Here is a 22,768-nt window from a genome sequence, read left to right on the forward strand (position 1 = left end):
CTTTCTGTTTTTTCTTTCATCACTTAGATACAACTATTTAGAGTTGTATGTAATAATTCTTCTAAGATCACAAAGCTTTTCTATGTTTTTTCCAAAGTGTTTTATGGTTTCAATTTTTTTTTTTTTTTTTTTGAGATGGAGTCTCTCTTTCTCACCCAGGCTGGAGTGCAGTGGTGTGATCTCGGCTCACTGCAACCTCTGCCTCCCATGTTTAAGTGATTCTCCTGCCTCAGCCTCCTGAGTAGCTGGGATTACAGGTGTCTGCCACCAAGCCCGGCTAATTTTGTATTTTTAGTAGAGACAGGGTTTCACCAGTTCGGCCAGGCTGGTCTCGAACTCTTGACCTCAGGTGTTCTGCCTGCCTCAGCCTCCCAAAGTGCTGGGATTACAGGCATGAGCCACCATGCCCGGCCTATAGTTTCAATTCTTACTTACAGATCTATGAGCTATTTGAGTTAGTATTTGTGTATGCTGTAAGAAAGTGGTGAAACTTCATTCTTTTGCATATGGATATGCAGTTATTCCAGCACCATTTGTTGACACACTGTTCTTTCTCCATTAAATTGCCTTGGTACCCTTGTTGAAAATTAATTAAGAAATATAAAGACTTATTTCTGGACCCTCAGTTCTATTCAGTTGATCTACATGACTATTCTGCTACAAGTATGATACTATTTTGATTACTGTAACTTTTTAATAAATTTTGAAATTTGAATCAGTGGGTCTTCCAAGTTTGTTCTTTTCTCGTTATTGTTTTGGCTATTCTGAATCCTTTGTACTTTCTTTTTTTGTTTGTTTTTCCTGAGACAGAGTCTCGCTCTGTCGCCCAGGCTGGAGTGCAATGGCGCTATCTCGGCTCACTGCAAGCTCCGCCTACTGGGTTCATGCCATTCTCCTGCCTCAGCCTCTCGAGTAGCTGGGACTACAGGCTCCCACCACCACACCTGGCTAATTTTTTTTTTTTTTTTTTTTTGTATTTTTAGTAGAGACGTGGTTTCACCGTGCTAGCCAGGATGGTCTCGATCTCCTGACCTTGTGATCCGCCCGCCTCCACCTCCAAAAGTGCTGGGATTATAGGCGTGAGCCACTGCGCCCAGCCAATCCCTTGTACTTTCAAATGAATTTGAGAATCAGCTTATCAATTTCAGCCAAAAAAATTCAGCTGGGATATTGATAAGGATTGTGTTGAATCTGTAGACTGGTTTGGGTGAGGGGTTATTGCTATCTTAACATTATCAGGCTTTGTGATCTGGGAATGTGGGATGTCTTTCCTTTTATTGAAGTCTTTTAAAACTTCCTTTAATAGTGTTTGTAGTTTTCAGAGTACAAGTTCTATTCTTCATTTGTTAAATTTATTCCTAAGTATTTTATTTTGAAGTTCTTTTAAATAGAATTGTTTTCTTAATTTTATTTTTGGATTGTTCATTTCTAGCCTGTAGAAATGCAGTTGATTTTGTGTATTGATCGTGTATCCCGAGATCTTGATGAACTTGCTTATTAGCTCTGATTGGTTTTTTGGTGGATCCATAGGATTTTCTGTATACAAAATTGTGTCATCTTCAAGTAGGTTATCCAGATTCCTATTTTTCCAACCTAGGTGAATTTTATTATTTTTCTTGGAGTCTGCCATGGCTAAAACCTCCAGTACAATATTGAATAGAAGCGAAAAGAACAGAAGTGCTTGTCTTGTTCCTCATCTTAGGAGGAAAGCTTTCAGTCTTTTAGCATGATGTTGGCTGTGGTGTTTTGTAAATGCTTGTTTTTAGGAAGAAAGTTCCTTTTTCTTCGTAGTTTGTTGGATGTTTTTATCAAGAAATGCCGTTGGGTTTTAGCAAATCCTTTTTCTCTATCAGATTATTATGTGGTTTCCATCTTATATTCTGGCATATTATATTGATTAATTTTGGGATGTTAAAACAATCCTGGAACACATCTCACTTAGGCATGGTGTATAATCTTTTTTATATGTTGGCATGTAGCAATGAAACATTATACAAAGTTACTGGGATATATGATGCCTTGAATTCTGAAATCTTAAAATTATACAGAATCATGCCCCATTATTTTGATGCCAATTTAAAAACAAAATAATACAGTAAAAAAGAGATAAAGCCCTTCTAAACCCATGTGCTGTATATTGGATAAATTGAATACAAAATCCAAGACTGTCCTGTTTTATTACTTGGGCAATAGAAAATAAGTCAGCAATTTCTTTAAATATTAAAGTTTATAATATGGCCTCCTAAATTCAAAATTATTCTTATTTTTTAAAATAGTATTTTCCTTATTTGTGTAGTCACACATTGCTTACCACTCCCAAATTTAGATTTTTTAATGAAGATTTATTAAATAGTGTGATTGAAATAAGAATAACAGTGACAAAGCACAAATTAGAATTGTTTTAGGAATTATGTTCTGCTGAATAAAGACGGATTCATGTGCTTTGGTTGAGAGATATGTGGGACTCAGAATTGACCTTTCATTTTAAACATGTGGGAACACAATTTGGACTTTTCTCCAAAGGAATATCATTCTTCTTAAGATATAGTCGACTTCTAAAAGTTATTTATATGTAGTGGCTACCTTAGTTTTCTCTGATAAGAATGTTGAATCTGTTTTTCCACTTGAAAAATTATTCCATTAAAGCCTATTCTTAACTTTTAAGGAAAACAAAACTGACTTTGACCTGAAACATGTTAAGAGAAAAATTTTCTGCTTCTATCACAGGAATTACTTGGCGTTTTTGGACCTATAATCTCATTTGTATAAGAAGATAATAATGTTTTTCTCACTGAGTAAATATAGGGATTACATTAGTTAATGTACATATAGAATTTATCACAATGCTTACCACATTCTAAGAATTTAATTAATGTTAGCTATTGTTATTATTATTATTAGGCACTACATTGTGATAGACTTGCTAGAATTAGTTAGCTGCTAATGGTAAACCTCTAAATAGCTAAAATGATTGATATCCTAGATGGGGAAGTTTAGTTGTATGCCCATCATTAAATTCCAAAAATGTTTGCAAAATATATTGGTTCTCAGTGTTAGAGTAAGCAGTACCAGGCTGTTCTTTTTGGCAGCAATTCGCTTCCTTGTTTGTGATGATATGTTACACCAATAGAGAGAAATATTAACTCTGTTTATTCTGGTGGTTGGGCATGCATCCCATACATTTCCACCTATGCCATTACATTAAAATGTAAGTTAAAGCAAAAGGGGGTTAGGACATAGTCCTCTTGTTCCACTTCAATTTGCACTTTGATCTCACAAATTACTCTTCTCTCATTTTGTTGCTAGTATTTTTATGCAGACTGAAGAATCAATAATAATGAAACATCTACAAAATGATTTGTATCTTGGTCAATGATAATTCTTGGCTTTGGGATCAAAGGCTTATTTGAGATCAATTAATACCCGAAAACCTCTGTTTTTTCTTAGTAAGAAGCAACAGAATATGGAAGCGATGAGAGGATAGGAGGGCTGTACTAAGAACCTGTTTATTATTCATGGAAGATATTTAGTTTTTAAATCTCCTACAGGTTTTAGAAGAAAGCTGGCATAGCATTTTGAAAGGGTATCCAGGAGATAAATGGGCCTATAAATTTGGAGAGAGAGAGAGAGAATGTTTCTTTTTGAATATGAGATAGATTGAAATTTCTATTCTGAAGGTGGTATACACCTGATGTTAATTAAAGTAGTATGGCAAGAGTCAGAGCATACAGCTCAGCATGGGATCTACACTTTTCTGGCTGTAGAGCTCTTTTTCTTGGGCTCTTTTCCAGGTTCCAGTGACAGATCAGTTATTTTAAATAGTAAGGAACATTTTTGTGGGCTAAGTATGAAGCACAGAGAACGCCTTGGCTTGTTTATTCTTTATATCAACACTGCGAAATAGGTACTTTTAAAAAATCTCTATTTTACAAATAAAAAAATTTTGTGAAGATTTAGGTTTAAGAACTTTTGTATATATTCAGAGATAGTAAAGGACTGAAGGGAGTATTGATGCTTGAACACAAATGTGCTGAAATCTAAATCTTAAAATAGTATCAGCCTTAAGCTGTTTGCCACCTGAAAATGGTTCTAGGATTTATAGCACTAAACAAGGGGAATCTAGGCATCTTAAAAGTTTGGAAGATTATATAAGCCTTTAATATTTACTGAAAAAATTTACACCATTAGCAGAAAGTTTGACTTTCATGTTCTTGGAGAAATCTGATCTCACAGTCATTTTGTTAAGTGGAATAACTTAGAAACAGAAAAACAAAAACTACACGTTTTCACTTACAAGTGGGAGCTAAACAATGTGTATATATGGACATAAAAGAATAATAGATATTGGAGACCCTGAAAGGTGGGACGGGGAAAGAGGTGAGTGATGAGAAATTACCTATGGTGAATAATGTACACAATTCAGGTGATGGGTACACTAAAAATCCAGACTTCATTGCTATGCAGTATATCCAAGGAATAAAACTGCACTTGGACCCCTTAAATCCATTAAGATACAAAACTTTAAAAGAAAGTGATATTCCAAAACTGAGCATACCATAGATGAACACACCTTTAGCAGAACCAGCGACAATTCTCATGTTCACATTATTTTTTAACTATTACATTTGCTGATAGAGCAGAGTGTTTGCATTTTATAACTTTCTCAAGAAAGATTATAGAAGTTAGTACTTACTGTATTTTTTAAAATAAACAGCAGAAATATACCTCTCACAGTTCTGGAGCCTGGAAGTCTGAGATCAGGGTGCCAACACGGTCAGGTTATGGTGAGGACCCTCTTCTGGGTTGCAGACTTCCATCTTTTTTCTTGTGTCCTCTCATGGCAGACAGAGGGGGAAAGAGCTGAGTCCTTTTCTTTTTTAAAAAAATGTTATTTTATTTTAAATAATAAAAACAAAAAATAAATCGACACATAATTACACATATATATGAGGTATAGAGTGATATTTTGAAACATGTATACAATGTATAATGATCAAGTCAGGGTTAATTAGCTTATCACCTCAAACATTTATCATTTTTTTTGTGCTGGGAACATTCCATATCCTCTCTTCTATTAATAGGTATTTGCAAATATACAAGAAATTATTGTTAATTATAGTCACCCTACAGTACTGTAAAACAGTATAACTTTATTAATACTTATATCTAACTGTAATTTTGTTTTCATTAGCCAACATCTCCTTGTCCCTCTACGCCCTACCTTTCCTACCCCTTAGTAACCACTCTTGACTTCTGAGATCAACTTTTTTATCTCTCTTACATGAGTGAGAATGTGGTATTTGTCCTTCTGTGCCTGGCTTTTATCACTTAACATCATGTATATACTCTAGGCACATCCATGCTGCAGCGAATGACAAGGTACTTTTGAAAAGGTGGTGAAAAAGCTCTTTTGTACCCTGATGGTAAAAATGTGAATTGTTATAAGCTTTTATGGAAAGCAGTTTGACAATTTATGTCAAATGTCTTTTAAAATGTGTGTTTTAAAAATTATCTTTGGCTAGGCACGGTGGCTCACACCTGTAATCCCAGCACTTTGGGAGGCCAAGGCAGGCAGATCACGAGGTCAGGAGATCACGACCATCCTGGCTAACACGGTGAAACCCCATCTGTACTAAAAATACAAAAAACAATTAGCCAGGTGTGGTGGCAGGCGCCTGTAGTCCCAGCTACTCAGGAGGCTGAGGCAGGAGAATGGCGCAAACCCGGGAGGCAGAGGTTGCAGTGAGCCCAGGTCACGCCACTGCACTCCAGCCTGGGTGACAGAGTGAGACTCCATCTAAAAATATATATATATTTTTTATTGATACATAATATAAGTGCATATTTGGGAGTACATGTGATAATTTAATACATGTATACAATTTGTAAAAATGGAAGCGGTGTAATTGGGATATCCATCACCTTAACTATTGTCTTTATGCTAGAAAAATTTGAATTGTTATTATCTTCTAGATATTTTGAAATATACAGTAGATTTTGCAAACTGTGGTCACCCTGTTGATCTTCAAGCACTAAGTTTTATTTCTAATAAGTGTATATTTGTACTCATTAATCAACTTCTTTTCATTCTGCACCCCACGCCCCCTATCCATCCCAGCCTTTGGTAACCATTAATCTACTCTGTATCTTCATGAGATCCATTATTTTAAGTGAGAATATGTTCTATTTGTTTTTCTGTGCTTGGTTTATTTCACTTAACATAAGGCCTTCCAGTACCATCCATGTTGCTGCAAATGACAGGATTTCATGCTTTTTTTGTGGCTGAATAATATTCCATAATGTAATAGGAGATATTGTGTTTGTGTGTGTGTGTGTGTGTGTGTGTGTATGTGTATCACATTTTCTTTATTATTTATTGATGGACACTTAGGATGACTCCATATTTTGGCAATTATGAATAGTGCTGCAATAAACATAGGTGTGCAGATATCTCTTTGATATATTGATTTCCTTTCTTTTGGATATATACCAAGTAGTGGAATTGCTGGATCTTATGGTAGTTCTATTTTTAGTTTTTTGAGAAACCTCAATGCAGTTTTTCATAGGGGCTATACTAATTTGTATTCCCACCAACACTGTAAAAGGGTTCCCCTTTCTCCACCTGCTCACCAGTATCTGTTACTCCCTGTCATTTTGATAAAAGCCATCGTAAATAGAGTAATGTGATAGTTCATTTTTGTTTTGACTTGCATTTCTCTGATGATTAGTGAGGTTGAACATTTTTTTCCTGTACCTGTTGGCAATTTTCATGTCTTATGAGAAAATTCATTAGAGGCTCATATTTAACAACAGAATGGGTCAAGTAGAGGAAAGAATCAGTGAATCTGAAGACAGCTACTTGAATGTCCAGTTTTAAATTGGACTATTTGTATTTTTGCTTGAGTTATTTGAGCTTCTTGTATATTCTAATGATTAGTCCTCTGTCAAATGGATAGTTTGCAAATATTTTCTCCCATTCCGTGGGCTCCCTTCACTTTGTTGATTGTTTCCTTTGCTGTGTAGAAGCTTTTTAACTTAATGCAGTCCCATTTGTCTGTTTCTGTTTTGGTTGCTCTTGAGGTCTTACACAAAAATTCTTTGCCCAGACCAATGTTCTGGAGTGTTTCACCAGTGTTTTCTTTTAGTAGTTTCATAGCTTCAGGTCCTAGATTTAAATCTTTGGGTCTATTTTGATTTGACTTCTGTAGATGTTGAAACAGAGGAGGCTAGTTTCCTTTTTCTGCATATGGTTCTCCTGTTTTCCCAGCAGCAGTTATTGAAGAGACTGTCCTTTCTCCGTTGTATACTCTTGGCACCTTTGTCAAAGACAAGTTGGCTACAAATGCATAGATTTATTACTGGGTTCTCTGTTCTGTTGCATTGATCTATGTGTCTGTTTTTATGTTGGTACCATGCTGTTTTGGTTGCTAAAGCTTTATACTACATTTTGAAATCAGGTAGTATGGTGCCTCCAGCTTTTTTCTTTTTGCTCAGGCTTACTTTGGCTATTTGGAATATTTTCTGGTTCCATATAAATTTTAGCATTATATTTTCTATTTCTGTTAAGAATGGCATTGGTATTTTGATAGGGATTCCATTGAATTTGTAATTTTTGAGTAGTATTGTCATTTTAAAAATTATTGAAACAAATGATAACAGAAATACAACATACCTAAACCTATGGGATTTTCTTCTTAATTTCTTCGATTGGTTGTTCACTAGCATGTTTTTAAATTTCCATGTGTTTGTGTATTTTCTTAGGTTCCTTTTGTTACTGATTTCTAGTTTTATTCCATTGAGGTCAGAAAAGATACTTCATATTATTTCTACTTTTTTGAATTTGTTGAGACCTGTTTTCTGGCCTAAGATATGTTCTGTTCTGGATAATTTTGGATGTACTAGTGAAAAGAAAGTGTATTCCATAGCATGTGGGTAAAATGTTCTGTAGACGTCAGTTAGGACTATTTGGCGTAGCGTGTAGTTTAACTCTAATGTTTCTTTGTTGACTTTCTGTCTGAATGATTGGTCTGTTGATGTTCCCTACTATGACTGTATTACAGTTTATCTCTCTCTTTAGATCTATGTTTGCTTTATATACTTGGGAGCTCTGGTGTTGGGTGTATAATATGTATAATTGTTTTATCCTCTTAACCAATCCCTTTATCATTATATAATTACCATTTTTGTTTTATAGTCTTTGATTTGTACTCTATTTTATCTGAAATAAACATAGATACTCCTCCTCTTTTTTGTTTTCCAGTTAGATGGAATATCTTTTTCCACCCACTTCACTTTGTCTTACCTATGTGTGTGCCTTTATAGTTGAGGTGGATTTCTTGTAGGAAGAATTTAATTATGTCTTGGTTTTTTATATGTTCAGCCTCTCTATGCCTTTTGATTGGATAATTTGCTCCATTTACATTCAATGTCATTATTAAGTAAAGACTTACTACTGCCATTTTGTTGCTTAATTTCTGGTTGTTTTGTAGTTCTTGTCTTTCTTCCTTTCTTACTACTTTGTAGTTAAATGATTTTCTCTGGTCACATGTTTTAATTTGTTGTTTTTTATATGTAATGAATCTATTATAGGTTTTTGCATTGTTGTTACAATTAGGCTTATAAAATATATCTTACAGATATAAGTTATTTTAAAGAGATGACAACTTATCTTTGATGCCAAATAAAAGGACAGAAAAATGAAAAAAATGCTTTTATGCTTTAACTCCATCCCCCTCACATTTTGAATTTATGTTGTTTCAATTTGCATATTTTTATATTGCCTATCTCTTAACAGGTTGCCATACCTATTACTGTTTTTGATAGATTTGTCTTTTGGGCTTCATAATAGTTACGAGTAGATTGCACACCACAGCTACAGTGTTAGAATATTCTGGATTTGTCTGTATATTATCAGTGGGTTTTATATACTTTTACATGTTTTCTTGTTGCATATTAATGTTATTTCCTTTCAGATTGAAGAATTCCCTTTAGCCTTTCTTGTAAGATAGATCTAATAGTGATGAATTTTCTCAACTTTTGTTTGTCTGGGAAAGACTTTATCTGACCTTTATTTTTCTATGGATAGCTTTAGTGGCTGCAGTATTCTTGGATGGCAATTTAAAAAAATTTTCCACACTTTGAAAATATCTTCTTATACACTCCTGTTTTCATTGAGTTCTGTTGCCATATGAACCCTGATTCCTTTATATGTTATTTGCTTCTTTTCTCTTGCTACTTTTAGGATAATCCCTTTGTCTTTAACCTTTGAGAGTCTAATCATTATATCTTTTGGGGTAGCCCTATTTGAGTTGAATCTCTTTGGTGTTCTCTGAACTTTCTGTCCCTGGATATTTATCTCTTTCATGTTTTGGAAAGTTTTCTGTAATTTATTTTTTTAATAAGCTTTTTGCCCCTTGCTGTTGCTCAACTACCTCTTGAGCACCAATAATTCTTAAATTTGATATTTTGAGGTATTTTTCAGTATTTTGTAGACAATCTTTGTTCCTTTTCATTGTTTTTCTTTTTGCCTCTCTGACTGTAAATTTTCACATAGCTGTCTTTAGATTCGCTGATTGTTTCCTCTGCTTGACCCATTCTGTTTTTAAGAGCCTCTAATGATTTTTTTTTTTTTTTTTTTTTTTTGAGACAGAGTCTTGCTCTGTCACCCAGGCTGGAGTGCAGTGGCGCGATCTTGGCTCACTGCAAGCTTCGCCTCCCGGGTACATGCCATTCTCCTGCCTCAGCCTCCTGAGTAGCTGGGACTACAGGCAACTGCCACCATGCCCGTCTAATTTTTTGTATTTTTAGTAGAGACAGGGTTTCACTGTGTTAGCCAGGATGGTCTCTATCTCCTGGCCTCGTGATCTGCCCTCCTCAGCCTCTCAAAGTGCTGGGATTACAGGCGTGCATCACCGCACCCGGCCTCTAATGAATTTTTTAATTCAGCAAATGTATTTCTTAGTTTCAAGATTTCTGTTTTGTTTGTTTGTTTGTTTGTTTCTCTGATAAGTTTCTGAATTGCTTTTCTGTGGCTTCTTAGAGATCAGTGAATTTCCTTAAAATGGCTATTTTGAGTTTTTAGTTATAAAGTTCACATATCACCATCTTGTTCAAGTCAGTCACTGGTTTCTTGCTTTGTCCATTTGTAGAGGCTGTGGTTCCTCATTTGTTTTTGTTTCTTGTGGATGTATGTCTATGTCTTTGCATTAAAGGGTTGGTTATTTATTCAAGTCTTCCCAGTCTGGCTTGTTTTGGTTTTTATTGGACATTTTTGCTTAGAGCTTCTTTGTAATTTACCTGTTGATTTCCCTTTTTTTCCTCTGCTAGGTTACTGCCTTATTTTTGGCACTAGATGACACCTTAAGCCAAAGTTTGCCTCAGTTATGGTAAACAATGAGAGTGCTACTTTCCCTGAATTTGGGAGGTCCCAAAAGGGATATACCAGTAGTGTGGGAAGGCTGGCTAAGGGTTTGTGCAGAAAGGATGAACAGTTCTCCTACAGTGAGGTGCTGCTTAACAGCCACTCTGATTTGGCATCCCTTTGGCCAAGTTACAGATAAAGTTTCTAATGCTGGGGTGGCAGTCCTGCTGCCCCCTACCTTTGTCTCTGTCCTTAGGGATATTTCTCCCTTCAGGCACTTTCGATGCTTCCATTGGGTTGGGGAAGGGACAGATTTCCTGTCAGGCAATCCAAAATAGTGGGAAAATTGTTTACTCACTTTGACCTCATTTTTTCCAATGTAGAAATTATGCGTCAGAGGAAATTTTCCGGATACTTTCTGCTGGGCAGATTGGGCGTTGGGGTTTCACAGATATTGAAGTCTGGTTTTCTTCCCTCTGCTCAGAAATTTTTCATGTCTCTGGCCCCTGGAATAGTCTCATCCTCATATTTGAGTTCTTGGGTATTGCTGGTGATAATCTCTGTGCTGTATATTTATTTATTTTTTGTGGGAGTGAGTGAAGCCAACTTGCTTCTGTGCCACCATTTCAGAACTGGCAAAAATGCATGTGTTTTTTAATTAGTAATTTCTAATAGTTTAACTTATGGAAAAAATAAAGGTTTTAATTATGAAAACTTTTATCTTGGCATTATATGTAATGGAAACAAACCTCAGTGTTCAATAATGGAGGATGTTTCAGTAAACTTGTTTATGTATGATATGTATTAGGGTTTCTCAACCTTGGTGCTATTGAGATTTTGGCACCTGCTAATTTTTTGTCGTGGGGGCTATCTGGCACATTTTAGCAGCGTCTCTAGCCTCTGCTTTCTAGGTGCCAACAGCACTGCCTTTTAGTAGCATAATTCTGCTGCGATTCACCAGGAGTCATACTGAAAATATTTAACAACCCTTCAGCACAGGCTCGGAACTGACCAGCTTAACTGAGCGGGGTAAAATTTAGAATAGTGGCCCCGAGTGCAATACCCCTTTAACCCAAGTTATCCTGAGAAATGGCTACATACCCAGACACCTTGTGTTAGAGACCTAGCTTGCTGTAGTAACCTGTAGCTGGGGGAGAGCAGGATTAGGTGTCTGGGAAATCCACTGGAGAGACCAGCACCAGGGAGAGAACCTATTGTTCTGAGTGTGCCAGATAACTTCAGCCTTTAACACTCCACAGGGAGATGGAAGGCGGGGGTTGGTCAGCATGTGGAATGAGGCTTCAAGGCATTGTCCTTAGATATCATTGGAAGGAAAACTTTTCCTTTTCTGATTTGGGTACAGTGGTTGGGGACCTGCAAATTAACTGACAAGAGACAGATTAATTGAAGAAAAGACAAAGTTTATTTTCACATTTGCAGGCCAGAGTTCCCAGCAATGGAAAACTCACTAAATAACCAGAGATAAAGGTTTATATTCCACATTTAACAAAAGATGGGGAGTGGTTTTAGGGCTTCAGTGGGAAAATGTAGAAAGTTCTATCAGGCTTTTTGATGGCAATGGCAACAGGCAGTTTGTCTACCTGGGAGCTGAATTAGGTAACTCCCTTACAGGGGAGTTAATGGCAACTATTTTTTCTGGGAAAGGTCTGTTTTAGTCAACTACTTGAAGTTCAGATAAGATTTCTTTCTGCATCTTCTTTTGCTCAAATGTTTTCACTTTAAAATAATCTTTATACCAACTCTGGGGATCTGAATGGGTCCCCGTATTTTCCCTATGTAGAAGTTCCTTCAAAAAAAGAAAGTGGTTTGATTGCTGTGCAGAGATATTTGTGTTATAAATTGCAAGGTAAGAGATCTATAAAAGAGAGCAAATTTAGATTAGAACAAGGAAACAAAAAGAAATCAAAGAATAATGGTTGGAGCAAACTATAAACTCAGATTCTGAGTCCAGAAGGCAGCCAGTTGTGATTTCTGGGTGTTGGATTTGAAGCGTCTTCAGTGATGATAGTAGTGTCACAGCCACGGTTACTCCCTGAGCAGAATGTGGAAGAGGCAGGTATTCCAGTGGGCTTTCTGAGTGGCCCACACAGTGGTGGTGATTAATCTTTTGAAGTTTTATCAAGTCATCAGCTTCAGCTTGCACAGCTTTGGGAGTATGCTTAGAATTATTTCACGGGGGAATTGTTTTTAATGTTTCCAGTTAATGACACATGTACTAAAATAGATTTATTAAAAGAAATTTGTTTAAATTTCCTTGACAAGAAAACAGCTTTTGGCTTCTAATATATTCCTATTAATTGAGTTAAATCTTAAAATTCTTAGTGAACTCTATTCACGTTGGGGACTTGTGGTGTAGGTAAACCTAAAATTATAATGATTATAAAGTTTTTCGTATGGTAAAATTTCGTTAATATCAGATGAGAGTGAGAGAGTAGAATTCTACAGAAATTGAAATCTAAAATGAACAGTCTTTAAGGATAGGTGGGTAGTTTTAATAATTTTAAGTAATATGAATTTAATGATGATAATGAGTATCTGCTGTGTGTGAGGCGATAACATCAAGTTCTGTTGCATCAAGCGCTGTGGCCATTGTGATATTAGAAGGCCTAACCACAAGGTGAGCGAATCTACAGAAGCTTCATGGAAGGAACAGCATTTGAGAAATGCCTTGAAAATTCCAGCAGGCAGACCCAGGGGAGCCACTGCAAGTGGGATGAAGAGATAAGGAAAGGCACAGATGGTGGGAAATCTGGGGAGAGGCACTGTGGCTTCGTAAACCGAGCCTGGTGTTTGGAACTGGATATACTGGAGTTTGTTCTTTTTCTTACACTTACTAGCTAAGTACCCATAAGTGTTCCCCATCTTGGAAATGGAGAAAATATCTCCCTCACAGAACATTTGTGAGTACTCAATGGAAAAGTTTCTGGCACATAAGTACCCAATAAAGGTTACCTTGTTCCATTTTCTAAAAACAATGGGTCTTTGACTTTTTCAGGAACAAAGACTAAAAGAGAAATTCATTTAGGGACTTTTTACAGAGATCTTTTAAAAACACAGAATTATGTTATTCTTGAGCAAGGGGTAATTTGATTAAGTCAGTGAAAAGCAGAGATCATAGAGTTGTATGTTAATCTATTAGTATTAAGAAACAGTGGTCCATGATTATATTGCTTTGTTGGAAGTTATTTAGAACATTTTGCATGCTGAGCATCATGAATACTTTGTCTGAATTATTAGTGGCCTCCAAATTAATAATGGGGCTTTCCTGTGTGTTTTTGACATTAAATTAAGTTTTTCTTTGTTCTTTGTTCTGAAGTAGTAACTCAACTTCCATTCCTAATTACATTCTGCCCAGACTAATATGAGCACTAGTTTGTAATCTTTTGCTACCCAGTAGTGGGGCACCCTTTTTTGAAGCTGCCTAGACATGGCTGAAGACACATTTGCAGTGGGGAAAAGCTGGCAAGGCATAACAGATGTATTCTAGTTATTATCCAGATTTATCTGTCTCTCCCAGAAGGTATGATCATCCTCTTTGCTTCCCACCTCTTCTGTGGAAAGCACTCTTCTGTGCCCACCCTTCCCGCTTTGTTACTCTTTCACTCTATCATTGTTATAATAAGGGAATGTTTTCCTAAAAGTAGAATTTTCATAAAATCTAAGTCCTGATTTCCATCCTAGTTCCTGGACACCTGTTTTCAGTGTGATGCAGAAATTGGTCTGTGCTTCTCATACCAAATAGAATAATCCTTTATTTAAACAGCTGTCCCATATGGGCAATGTACATTATGAGACAATGGTGTTCACCATTTGGAATCCTTCTTAGTTCTTGAATTGGAAATAAGAATCAGCAAACATTGCCATGCTATGGCAGTCTCAGCATCATTTCACAGAGTGTGTCTAAAGGAGTAGTATTTTTGGTAGCTGAAAAATATTACATAAGTAATGCTGCATACCAGTTAGTTGTATTAAAATAATATTATGTACAGCTGTGTACTTGGCTTGAAAAGCTTCCTTGACAACATCGTTTAACTTCTTACTGTTCTTTTCATGTTGCCGGTATAAATATCTAATATGTTTTTGTTCAAAACATCAATTAGGTTTCAGTATAATCTTTATTAATACAGATGTTATTACAAGAAGACTGCTGAGCTATGATAATTTGCACAGCAGGAACAATAAAATATCTGCTTTCTGTTTCGTTCTCTTCCAGAATGCTTGGCTTTTTGTTATTCTTTTACACAACATACCAAAACCTCTTATGATTTTTTTAAAATTATAGTTAAATCTTTAAAGCTCATAGAAGCAAAAGCATTATTTTTTTCCCAAGGCGAACAAAATTGAAAGGCCAAAAATGGCAGATAGATTGAAGAAGACATATATATTAGTTACAAATCTCCACTTTTAATATCTTTCATTCTTTTTCTTTATGTAGCAAGGACTCCTCACTTCCTGCGGATTCAGAATGTAGAAGTTAATGCCGGCCAGTTTGCTACCTTCCAGTGCAGTGCCATCGGCAGGACCGTGGCAGGAGACAGGCTCTGGTTACAGGTACAGTAACTCGTTTTCACCAGTTGATGAGAGTCCAGAGGGAAGAATATATTCACCCTGGAGGAGGAACCCAGAGAAACAGACTCAGGTCCTAGTGTAAGAGTTTCCTTCTTTGTTAATAAGTAACCAGATTACTTAGTAATATATAAAAGCTAATTATTTTTGTTTACACACCTTTTGTGAGTTTCTTTTTTTTTTTTCCTTTGCTTATGCTTAGTCATCCTGCTTGGAAGATCTGACTGTCAAATTGCTTATACGGCAGTTTATTAAATTACAAAATATAGCACTCTTCTCCTAAGTCTTCCTCTTGAGAAAAATCTAAAGAGTCTCTTTCTCTCTCTCTTACACACATACACACCATACAACACTTCATAGGCCTTTTTGTCATTTGAATTTCCAAGCCGTAAGCTTAAACTTAGAAGTTAATAATACTTATTTTACTTTTGAGCTTTTAAATTATATGTTTTTGGTGTAGTGATCAATTGTGTGACTTGTTTTGTAATTATTCAAATTCCACCATATGTGTTTTGCATAGCAGAGGGTTACATGGATACATCCATGCTCTCAGGAATCCTGACAGAATGAGTGGGATTAAATTGCCTGTCCCTTCTAACCAGAGTGCCACCCACTTCTTTAAGCTCTAGGTTTGGGGTTTCCCCTGCCTTGGTATTCTCCAATTGCATTCTTGTTTCTTCCTTTTAAGCATTAATCTGGAGGCTGCTCATTTTTCATCTTGAGTAGTGTTGATTTTTTGTCCTTGTCCTTCCTTGTTTTGTTTTGTGTGGATTTCTTTTTTTTTTTTTTTTAAAGTATTATCTATTTATTTTTAGTTTGCTACTGAGTTGAACTGTCCTTCGGGTTTTAACCCTTCTGTGTACGCGGTTGTGCTCCACACTGGCTTCCACTTCATCATGCATGCTGGCCTTGTCTCTGCACGTGCCATCTCTCCACCTCCTGTCATGCCTCGCAGTGTAATTATGATTGTGATGGGAGACTTCATGTGACACTCTGTAATTTCTAAATCCTTTATTCCTTTTAATCACTGCAATGTAAATCAGTAGTCATTTGTTTTGTTTTGTATTTGTCTTAAGAGACAGGGTTTCTCTGTGTTGCCCAGGATGCAGTAGAGTGGTACCATCTCACTCAACCTCCTGGGATTAAGTGATCCTCCTGCCTCAGCCTCCCAAGTAGCTGGTACTACAGGCACATGCCACCATGCTTGAGTAATTATTTTGTCATTTTTATAGGGATGGATTTTCCTTTGTTGCCCAGTCTGGTCTCAAACTCCTAGCCTCAAGCGATCCTCCTGACTTGGCCTCCTAAAGTGCTGGGATTACAGGTGTGAGCCACTGCACCCAGCCCAATAGTATTTTTATTCTTCTATTTCTGGGGAAAATGGGAGACATTTGAGTGTACTGTCCCAAGATTAATCCGCAATGAATTGTCAGATGGGAAATGCATTCTGGAGAGGCTTCTTGTTGTTTTCTCTGCCAGGATGTTCCACCCCTCTGTCCAGTGTCACTCTATTTTTTCATATCCTACTGTCCCTTTTAGAGACTTTGCTGGCCAGGAAGTGTATGCAGAGGATTATATTGTATATTCCAAGTTCATCTTTACTTTCTTCTTTGTCTGTAAAAGTTTTGTAACTGCTAACTTAAGAGCTTTTTGCAGCTTGTGAAAACTGTCCTCAGTATTCAAAAGTTTTTTCTCTTTTTAACCTACATCCCAGTTGTTTTAAACTCTTGATGTTAGAATACAGAATTGTTTTCTCAGATAATGGCTATTTGGTATTAAACACAATCAAGATTGGCCATCTGTGGTAATTAATGATGAGATAAACATCTTCTATTGACATTTTCCACAGAGTATTAAGTACCTTATAAAAATGAAACTATTTGTTCCTTTGATTTATCTCTAGAAATCTTAATTATTTGTGGAAAAATATGTTTTGCTCCTAATATTTATGATATTACTTGAGAGAATACAATATAAATACTATATTAAGTCTAGAGAACACAATATAAATACGATATTAAGTCTAAGCTCTCGCCTCAACAGAGTCATCTTAGATATTCCCAAGAATTTAAGGTTTGTTGAGGACATGATTTGCTCTCTTTATTTTTGCAAATGTCCTGGACTTGGTGTGCCCCTGCTTAAACTTGAGCACTTATTTGGGTTGGGAATCTTTCACTACTTCCTACACATCCAGGAACTTTGTTTTAAAGATAATTTGTCATGTGGTATGGAGAAAGCTACTTACAATTTTGGGGTTTGAAAAACAAAGGGTCTAAATGCAAAGTTCTCAGCCCTGACTCTACTATAGAACAACTTGGAAGGGTTTTGGTTTGTTTTGGTTTGTTTTTTTTCCACAAATGTCTTGTCTATTTCCAGATTCTCATTTAGTTGGTCTAGGGTGGGGCCCAGCATGCAATGTTTTATTAAAGACTCTCCAAGTGATTCGAGTGTGCACCCAGGGTTGAAAATTACTAGTGTGAAGCAAAAAATACAACACACATTCCTAATCAGGAAAGAAAGAAGGCAGACATAACATATAACTGGTACCTGTATTCAGTTGCCTCAGTTTGACCCCAACGTTTAATTTTCCATGTACTGATCTTTGAATTTTTTCTCATTAGATTTGAATGATGGTGTTGGTAGTTGTTTTCACAATCGGTCCCTTAATGCCTTTCTTTTTCTCTTGCTGAGTCTTTTCTGACCCCTCTTGTCTTCAGTGACCATTTATTGCCCTGCAGCTTTCTGCACTGCACTGTCAAGAAGGAGACGACACAGATAGAACTGTTGTGACTTTGAGCTTTTTACTGAAACTTACTTTATCCTGGAATCAGGACACTATTTGGTTAGTGAATCTTTGTGATGTTAGAATAATTTTACTGTTAAATAATTTATTTTCCCTGGTTGGGTAGGCATTTTGTGGGGAAATGTTTATTTTATTAATAGCTTATGAAATAAGACCTGTGTCCTTCACCTGCAAGGGTAGTTTCTATTAATCTATATGTGTACAAAGCAGTTTCCAGTAGTGATGAAGGTTTTCAGCAGATGCTGGTTTTGTACAGCCCTTCCTGCCCTCTTGCCCAGGACCCCTCACTCCCCCTTGAACATTTTCTCAGGCCATTCTTTAGAGGTTGTGAAGACATGTAAACCTTTCGTCACGGACCAGGTCTTTCTAATGTAGAGTTGTAATACACTAACGCCTGTCTGCATGTAAACTCATTTGGGTCCTCAAAATAATCCTGATATCCAGGCAGAAAATTGAAGAAAAAACTTATTTTTAGTTTTTTCTGTGATTCAAATCTCTCTCAAGAGTGAGTCAATATTTAGAAATTAATAATACATCTTTGTTTGGGGATACATTGGTGTTTTTGAATATAATCATTTACAATATTTTTTGAGACAGGGTCTCACTCTGTCACCTAGGCGGGAGTGCAGTGGCATGATCTCGGCTCACTGCAGCCTCTACCACCTGGGCTTAGATGATCCTCCCACCTCAGCCTCCTGGGTAGCTGGGACTACAGGTGTGCACCACCACGCCTGGCTAATTTTTTGTATTTTTTGTAGAAACAGGTTTTCAACATGTTGCCTAGGCTGGTCTCAAACTCATGGGCTCAAGCAATCCACCTGCCTTGGCCTCCCAAAGTGCTAGGATTACAGATGTGAGCCACTATGCCCGACCTATTTATAATAATTTTTACTACTTGTGTTGCAGTCTTTTGAGGCCCACAATAGGTATTCTGCACAAAGTTTCATGGTTGTATCCCATGGTGGTTTATCTGTTTTATAGAAGAGGAGCTGGAAGTTTAGAATTGTCCTGGGTCACAAAGAAAAATGGCATAGCTGGCAATAATACAACTCTGTTTATTTACTTTTATTTCACCTCTAAGTAATTCCACTCTACTATACCGTCTTCTTGAATTTGGAAGGTAGGTGAATAGGCATTATGCACTTACGCTTTGATAGAAGAATTTGGGTGTGACCAGTATTACATCGTTAATATCAAGGTGCCATCCTGACCACAGAAAATAATGTTTATATGTAGTACATGTCATATTGATCCATACCTGTGAAAAATGGCCAAGGTTTTGATTTTTTAAAATATAGATTAAATATAATCTTTGCCAGAGTCTTTCACAATAACATAACATAAATCTGATGATGACACTAATGAAGAAATGTTTATGATTAACAGATGTGTCCCATCTGTTTATATTTTCTTCGTCTCATCTGTGGACCACACAGGTTATGTTGCCAAGTGGGATTGTTTTTTTCTGGAACACTGAGCAGTAGAATAAGACCCAGTGTGTGAGTGCATCCATTGTTACAGCTACAAAATACTTTAAAAAATTTTCCAGACAGTAGGAAGATAACATCTGTAGAACTCTTTTCTTGTATTGAAAAACCTATATGCAATGCAGTTCTTGAAGATACTTGTGATATGTTATCGGATATGGCAATCTATTCATATAAACATGGACTGCAACAGTGTGAGATACTAAAATTAAATGTATTTATGGAAATCATTCAGGCACCCAAAATATTACTGTAATTTTTGCTATCAACTTTCTGATCACTTTTCGAGCCCACATTTTGAAAATATCTCAGAGTCTGTATACATATACTGTGTGTGTGTGTATATATATAACACTGAAAAGAGAAAATGGAATTTGAGATTTTCTTTTTATACTTTATGTACACTTTTATACTTTTGAAAGTACTTTCTTGGCTGGGTGCAGTGGCTCACGCCTGTAATCCCAGCACTTTGAGAGGGTGAGGCAGGTGGATCACGAGATCAGATCGAGACCATCCTGGCCAACATTGTGAAACCCTGTCTCTACTAAAAATACAAAAATTAGCTGGGTGTGGTGGCACATGCCTGTAGTTTCAGCTACTCAGGAGGCTGAGGCAGGAAAATCACTTGAACCTGGGAGATGGAAGTTGCAGTGAGCCGAGATTGTGCCACTGCACTCCGTCTCAAAAATAAATAAATAAATAAAAAGAAATAATTTTTGTTTGCTGATGGGCAACTTCTGATGTTGTATATTTTTTATGTAGTCTGTGACCTTTGAGCTATGTATGGTTGTATTAAAACCTTTATTGTTCTTTCTTCAGTATTCCAAATATTATTTGCCTACATTTTCTTGTTTCTCTCAGGACTTTCTATTTATAATACTTTTCAGTAAATGAAGGTGATAACCAAAGCTAGCTAGTGTTTATGTACTTATAGATGACTCATGCATGTGCAGTTACAAGACCTGTGGCACGGGGGCCACTGCCTTCCTCTTCTCCTGCCTGAGGTCCCATTTTGGTGTTTTTGTAACTTCTGCTCTTTAATTCATTTCTTATAATTGTTGTAGAGGTTCCTGCATTCCTTACTCTTGTTAGCAACCACATCACATTCAGAGTGGGTGGGAAATACAAAGGTTCTGCCTCCAGGACAAAGAGCAGAAGACGGAGGGGAGAAGCGACGTCTTTTCAACAAAGGATGAACAGATCTTTGATCAGGCTAGGGGTTGAGGTGTCCATGTTGAGTGAATAGCAGTTGGCAATGGAAACCTGGAAAATAACCCCTTTCTCTTCACAGATGTTAGAGGTCCGTACCATTTTTAAATATCTTACTTTTTTAAATTACACAATTATGTAACCTCTGAATTTGGAGCAATCTTCAAATTAAATTCCTAATTTTATTGAGGAGAAAAAGGAAGCCCAGAAAATGTAGGAAACTTTAGTGCAATTGTATATCCGGTTTTTATGTTTATTATAGGCAACTCCATTTTATTAGTGAAAGTCAGTTTTATATGTCTAATATGTTTATGTCTGTATATATATATATACATGTTTATACTTATGTATAAGTATTGTTATTTATTTACAAATGCGTGAATTTTTTCTCTTGGACATTTTTCTTCACTGAGTGATCTTGCATCTCAAATAATATTAGCCTTTTAACCTGATAGTCTCAGATTTACTGCGATTTACCTGTGTTAAATTTAGAACTTTAAAATCCATCATAGCACAATTTAATTGAGAGTTTTACTGTTTTGCAAGCAGAGCTGGGCATTTATTATAAGTAATGCACCAGAATAGCCTTTTAAAATGATTCCATAATATGCATTAGTTTATACAAATAGAAAAGGAAATCAGACGATGTTACTGTAAAGTACAGTAGTTCCCTCTTATCCAAGATTTTCACGTTCCATGGTTTCTGTTACCTGTGGTCGGTGAAAATGTGGTCCGAAAATGTCAAATGGAAAATTCCAGAAATAAACAATTCATGAATTTTAAATTGTGCACCATTCTGAGCAGCTCGATGAAAAGTTACTCTGTCCCACACTGTCCCACTGAGGACATGAATCACCCCTTTGTCCAACAAATCCCACTACCCACCCAGTAGTTACTAAGGAGGTGTCTTGGTTATCAGATAGGCTGTCTCAGGATCACAGTGCTTATGTTCAAGTCACCCTTACTTTACTTAACCATTGCCCCAAAGCACAGGAGTAGTGATGACGGCAATTGGATATGCCAAAGAGAAAGCATAAAGTGCCTCCTTCAAGTGAAAAGGTGAAAGTGCTCAACCTAATCAGGAAAGAAAAAAATTGTACGCACTGCTTGCTAAGATCTACAGTAAGAAAGAATCTTCTATACTTGAAATTGTGAAGAAGGAAAAATAAATTCGTTCTAGTTTTGCTGTTGTACCTCAGACTGCAAAAGTTTACAGCTACAGTGCATGGTAAGTGCTTAGTTAAGATGTACAAGGAGGCATTAAGTTTGTGTGTGCAAGACATGACAGAAGCTCTCCATGGTTTCAGGCATCCACTAGGGGTCTTGAAATGTATCTCCCATGGAACAGGGGGGACTGCTATACTGTTAAAAATGCTGGTACAACCGGGCACCTAAACTAGTGCTTGTCACATAGCAAAATGCTCAGTGAATACCTACTAATGCATGGAGCTTACTGGCTACCCAAACAAATCGTGTAGCTCCTTCAGGTGAGCATCAAAAGTAGATTTGTAGTTAGAGCAGGAAAACAAGCACAGAGGAAATCGTTTCTCTCTGGGATGATTGCTTTAGGCCTAAAGTTCCTGTTCAGAGGATGGTCTTTGATGAGAGGAGCAATTCATAGAATGTAGTAGTGCCTCTGCTGCTTCAGGCTATATGGCAAATATCATGCAGAGTTACAAAAACTGATTAATAAAAACAGGCATATGTTGGAGTAATTTTAGAAGCAAATATGTTCAATATATCATCTTTCCTAAATCTTCATTTCTTGTACCCTTTGCCTAGGTTTTCTTATTCTGTCATAAAACTTCTTTCCTAATTCTTCCTGTAAATCTTTCTTGCCACAGCATCCACATTAAACGTTATAGACATATACCTTTATTTTTTTCCATGATCTCCATGAACATAAGAAGTATACCTTTAATAAGGATATTCCATTTGAGTTTGTACAATGGCAATACTTGTGTCATAGTAATAGATGAATTAAACCTATCCTATCCACCTTTTGTAAAGAATGTAATTGGCCGGGCGCGGTGGCTCACGCTTGTAACCCCAGCACTTTGGGAGGCCGTGGCGGGCGGATCATGAGATCAGGAGATCCAGACCATCCTGGCTAACACGGTGAAACCCCGTCTCTACTAAAAATACAAAAAAATTAGCCGGGCTTGGTGGCGGGCGCCTGTAGTCCCAGCTACTCGGGAGGCTGAGGCAGGAGAATGGCGTGAACCCGGGAGGCGGAGCTTGCAGTGAGCCGAGATCGCGCCACTGCACTCCAGCCTGGGCGCGACAGAGCGAGACTCCGTCTCCAAAAAAAAAAAAAAAGAA

The 22,768-nt window shown here is 36.8% G+C and overlaps 1 protein-coding gene across 7 annotated transcripts in view; it reads left to right on the plus strand.

Moving 5' to 3' along the window:
• Positions 1-22,768, plus strand: part of PTPRM (protein tyrosine phosphatase receptor type M) — an 834,094-nt gene that overhangs the window by 347,118 nt on the left and 464,208 nt on the right. For all 7 annotated transcript variants that reach the window (XM_055238011.2, XM_055238031.2, XM_055238021.2 and 4 more), the window contains exon 5: positions 14,817-14,932. In XM_055238011.2, the coding sequence (XP_055093986.1) occupies positions 14,817-14,932 (116 nt within the window). The remainder of the gene's footprint in view (positions 1-14,816; positions 14,933-22,768) is intronic.

Source organism: Symphalangus syndactylus, chromosome 1 (genome assembly GCF_028878055.3).
Source record: "Symphalangus syndactylus isolate Jambi chromosome 1, NHGRI_mSymSyn1-v2.1_pri, whole genome shotgun sequence".
NCBI classification, from domain to species: Eukaryota; Metazoa; Chordata; class Mammalia; order Primates; family Hylobatidae; genus Symphalangus; species Symphalangus syndactylus.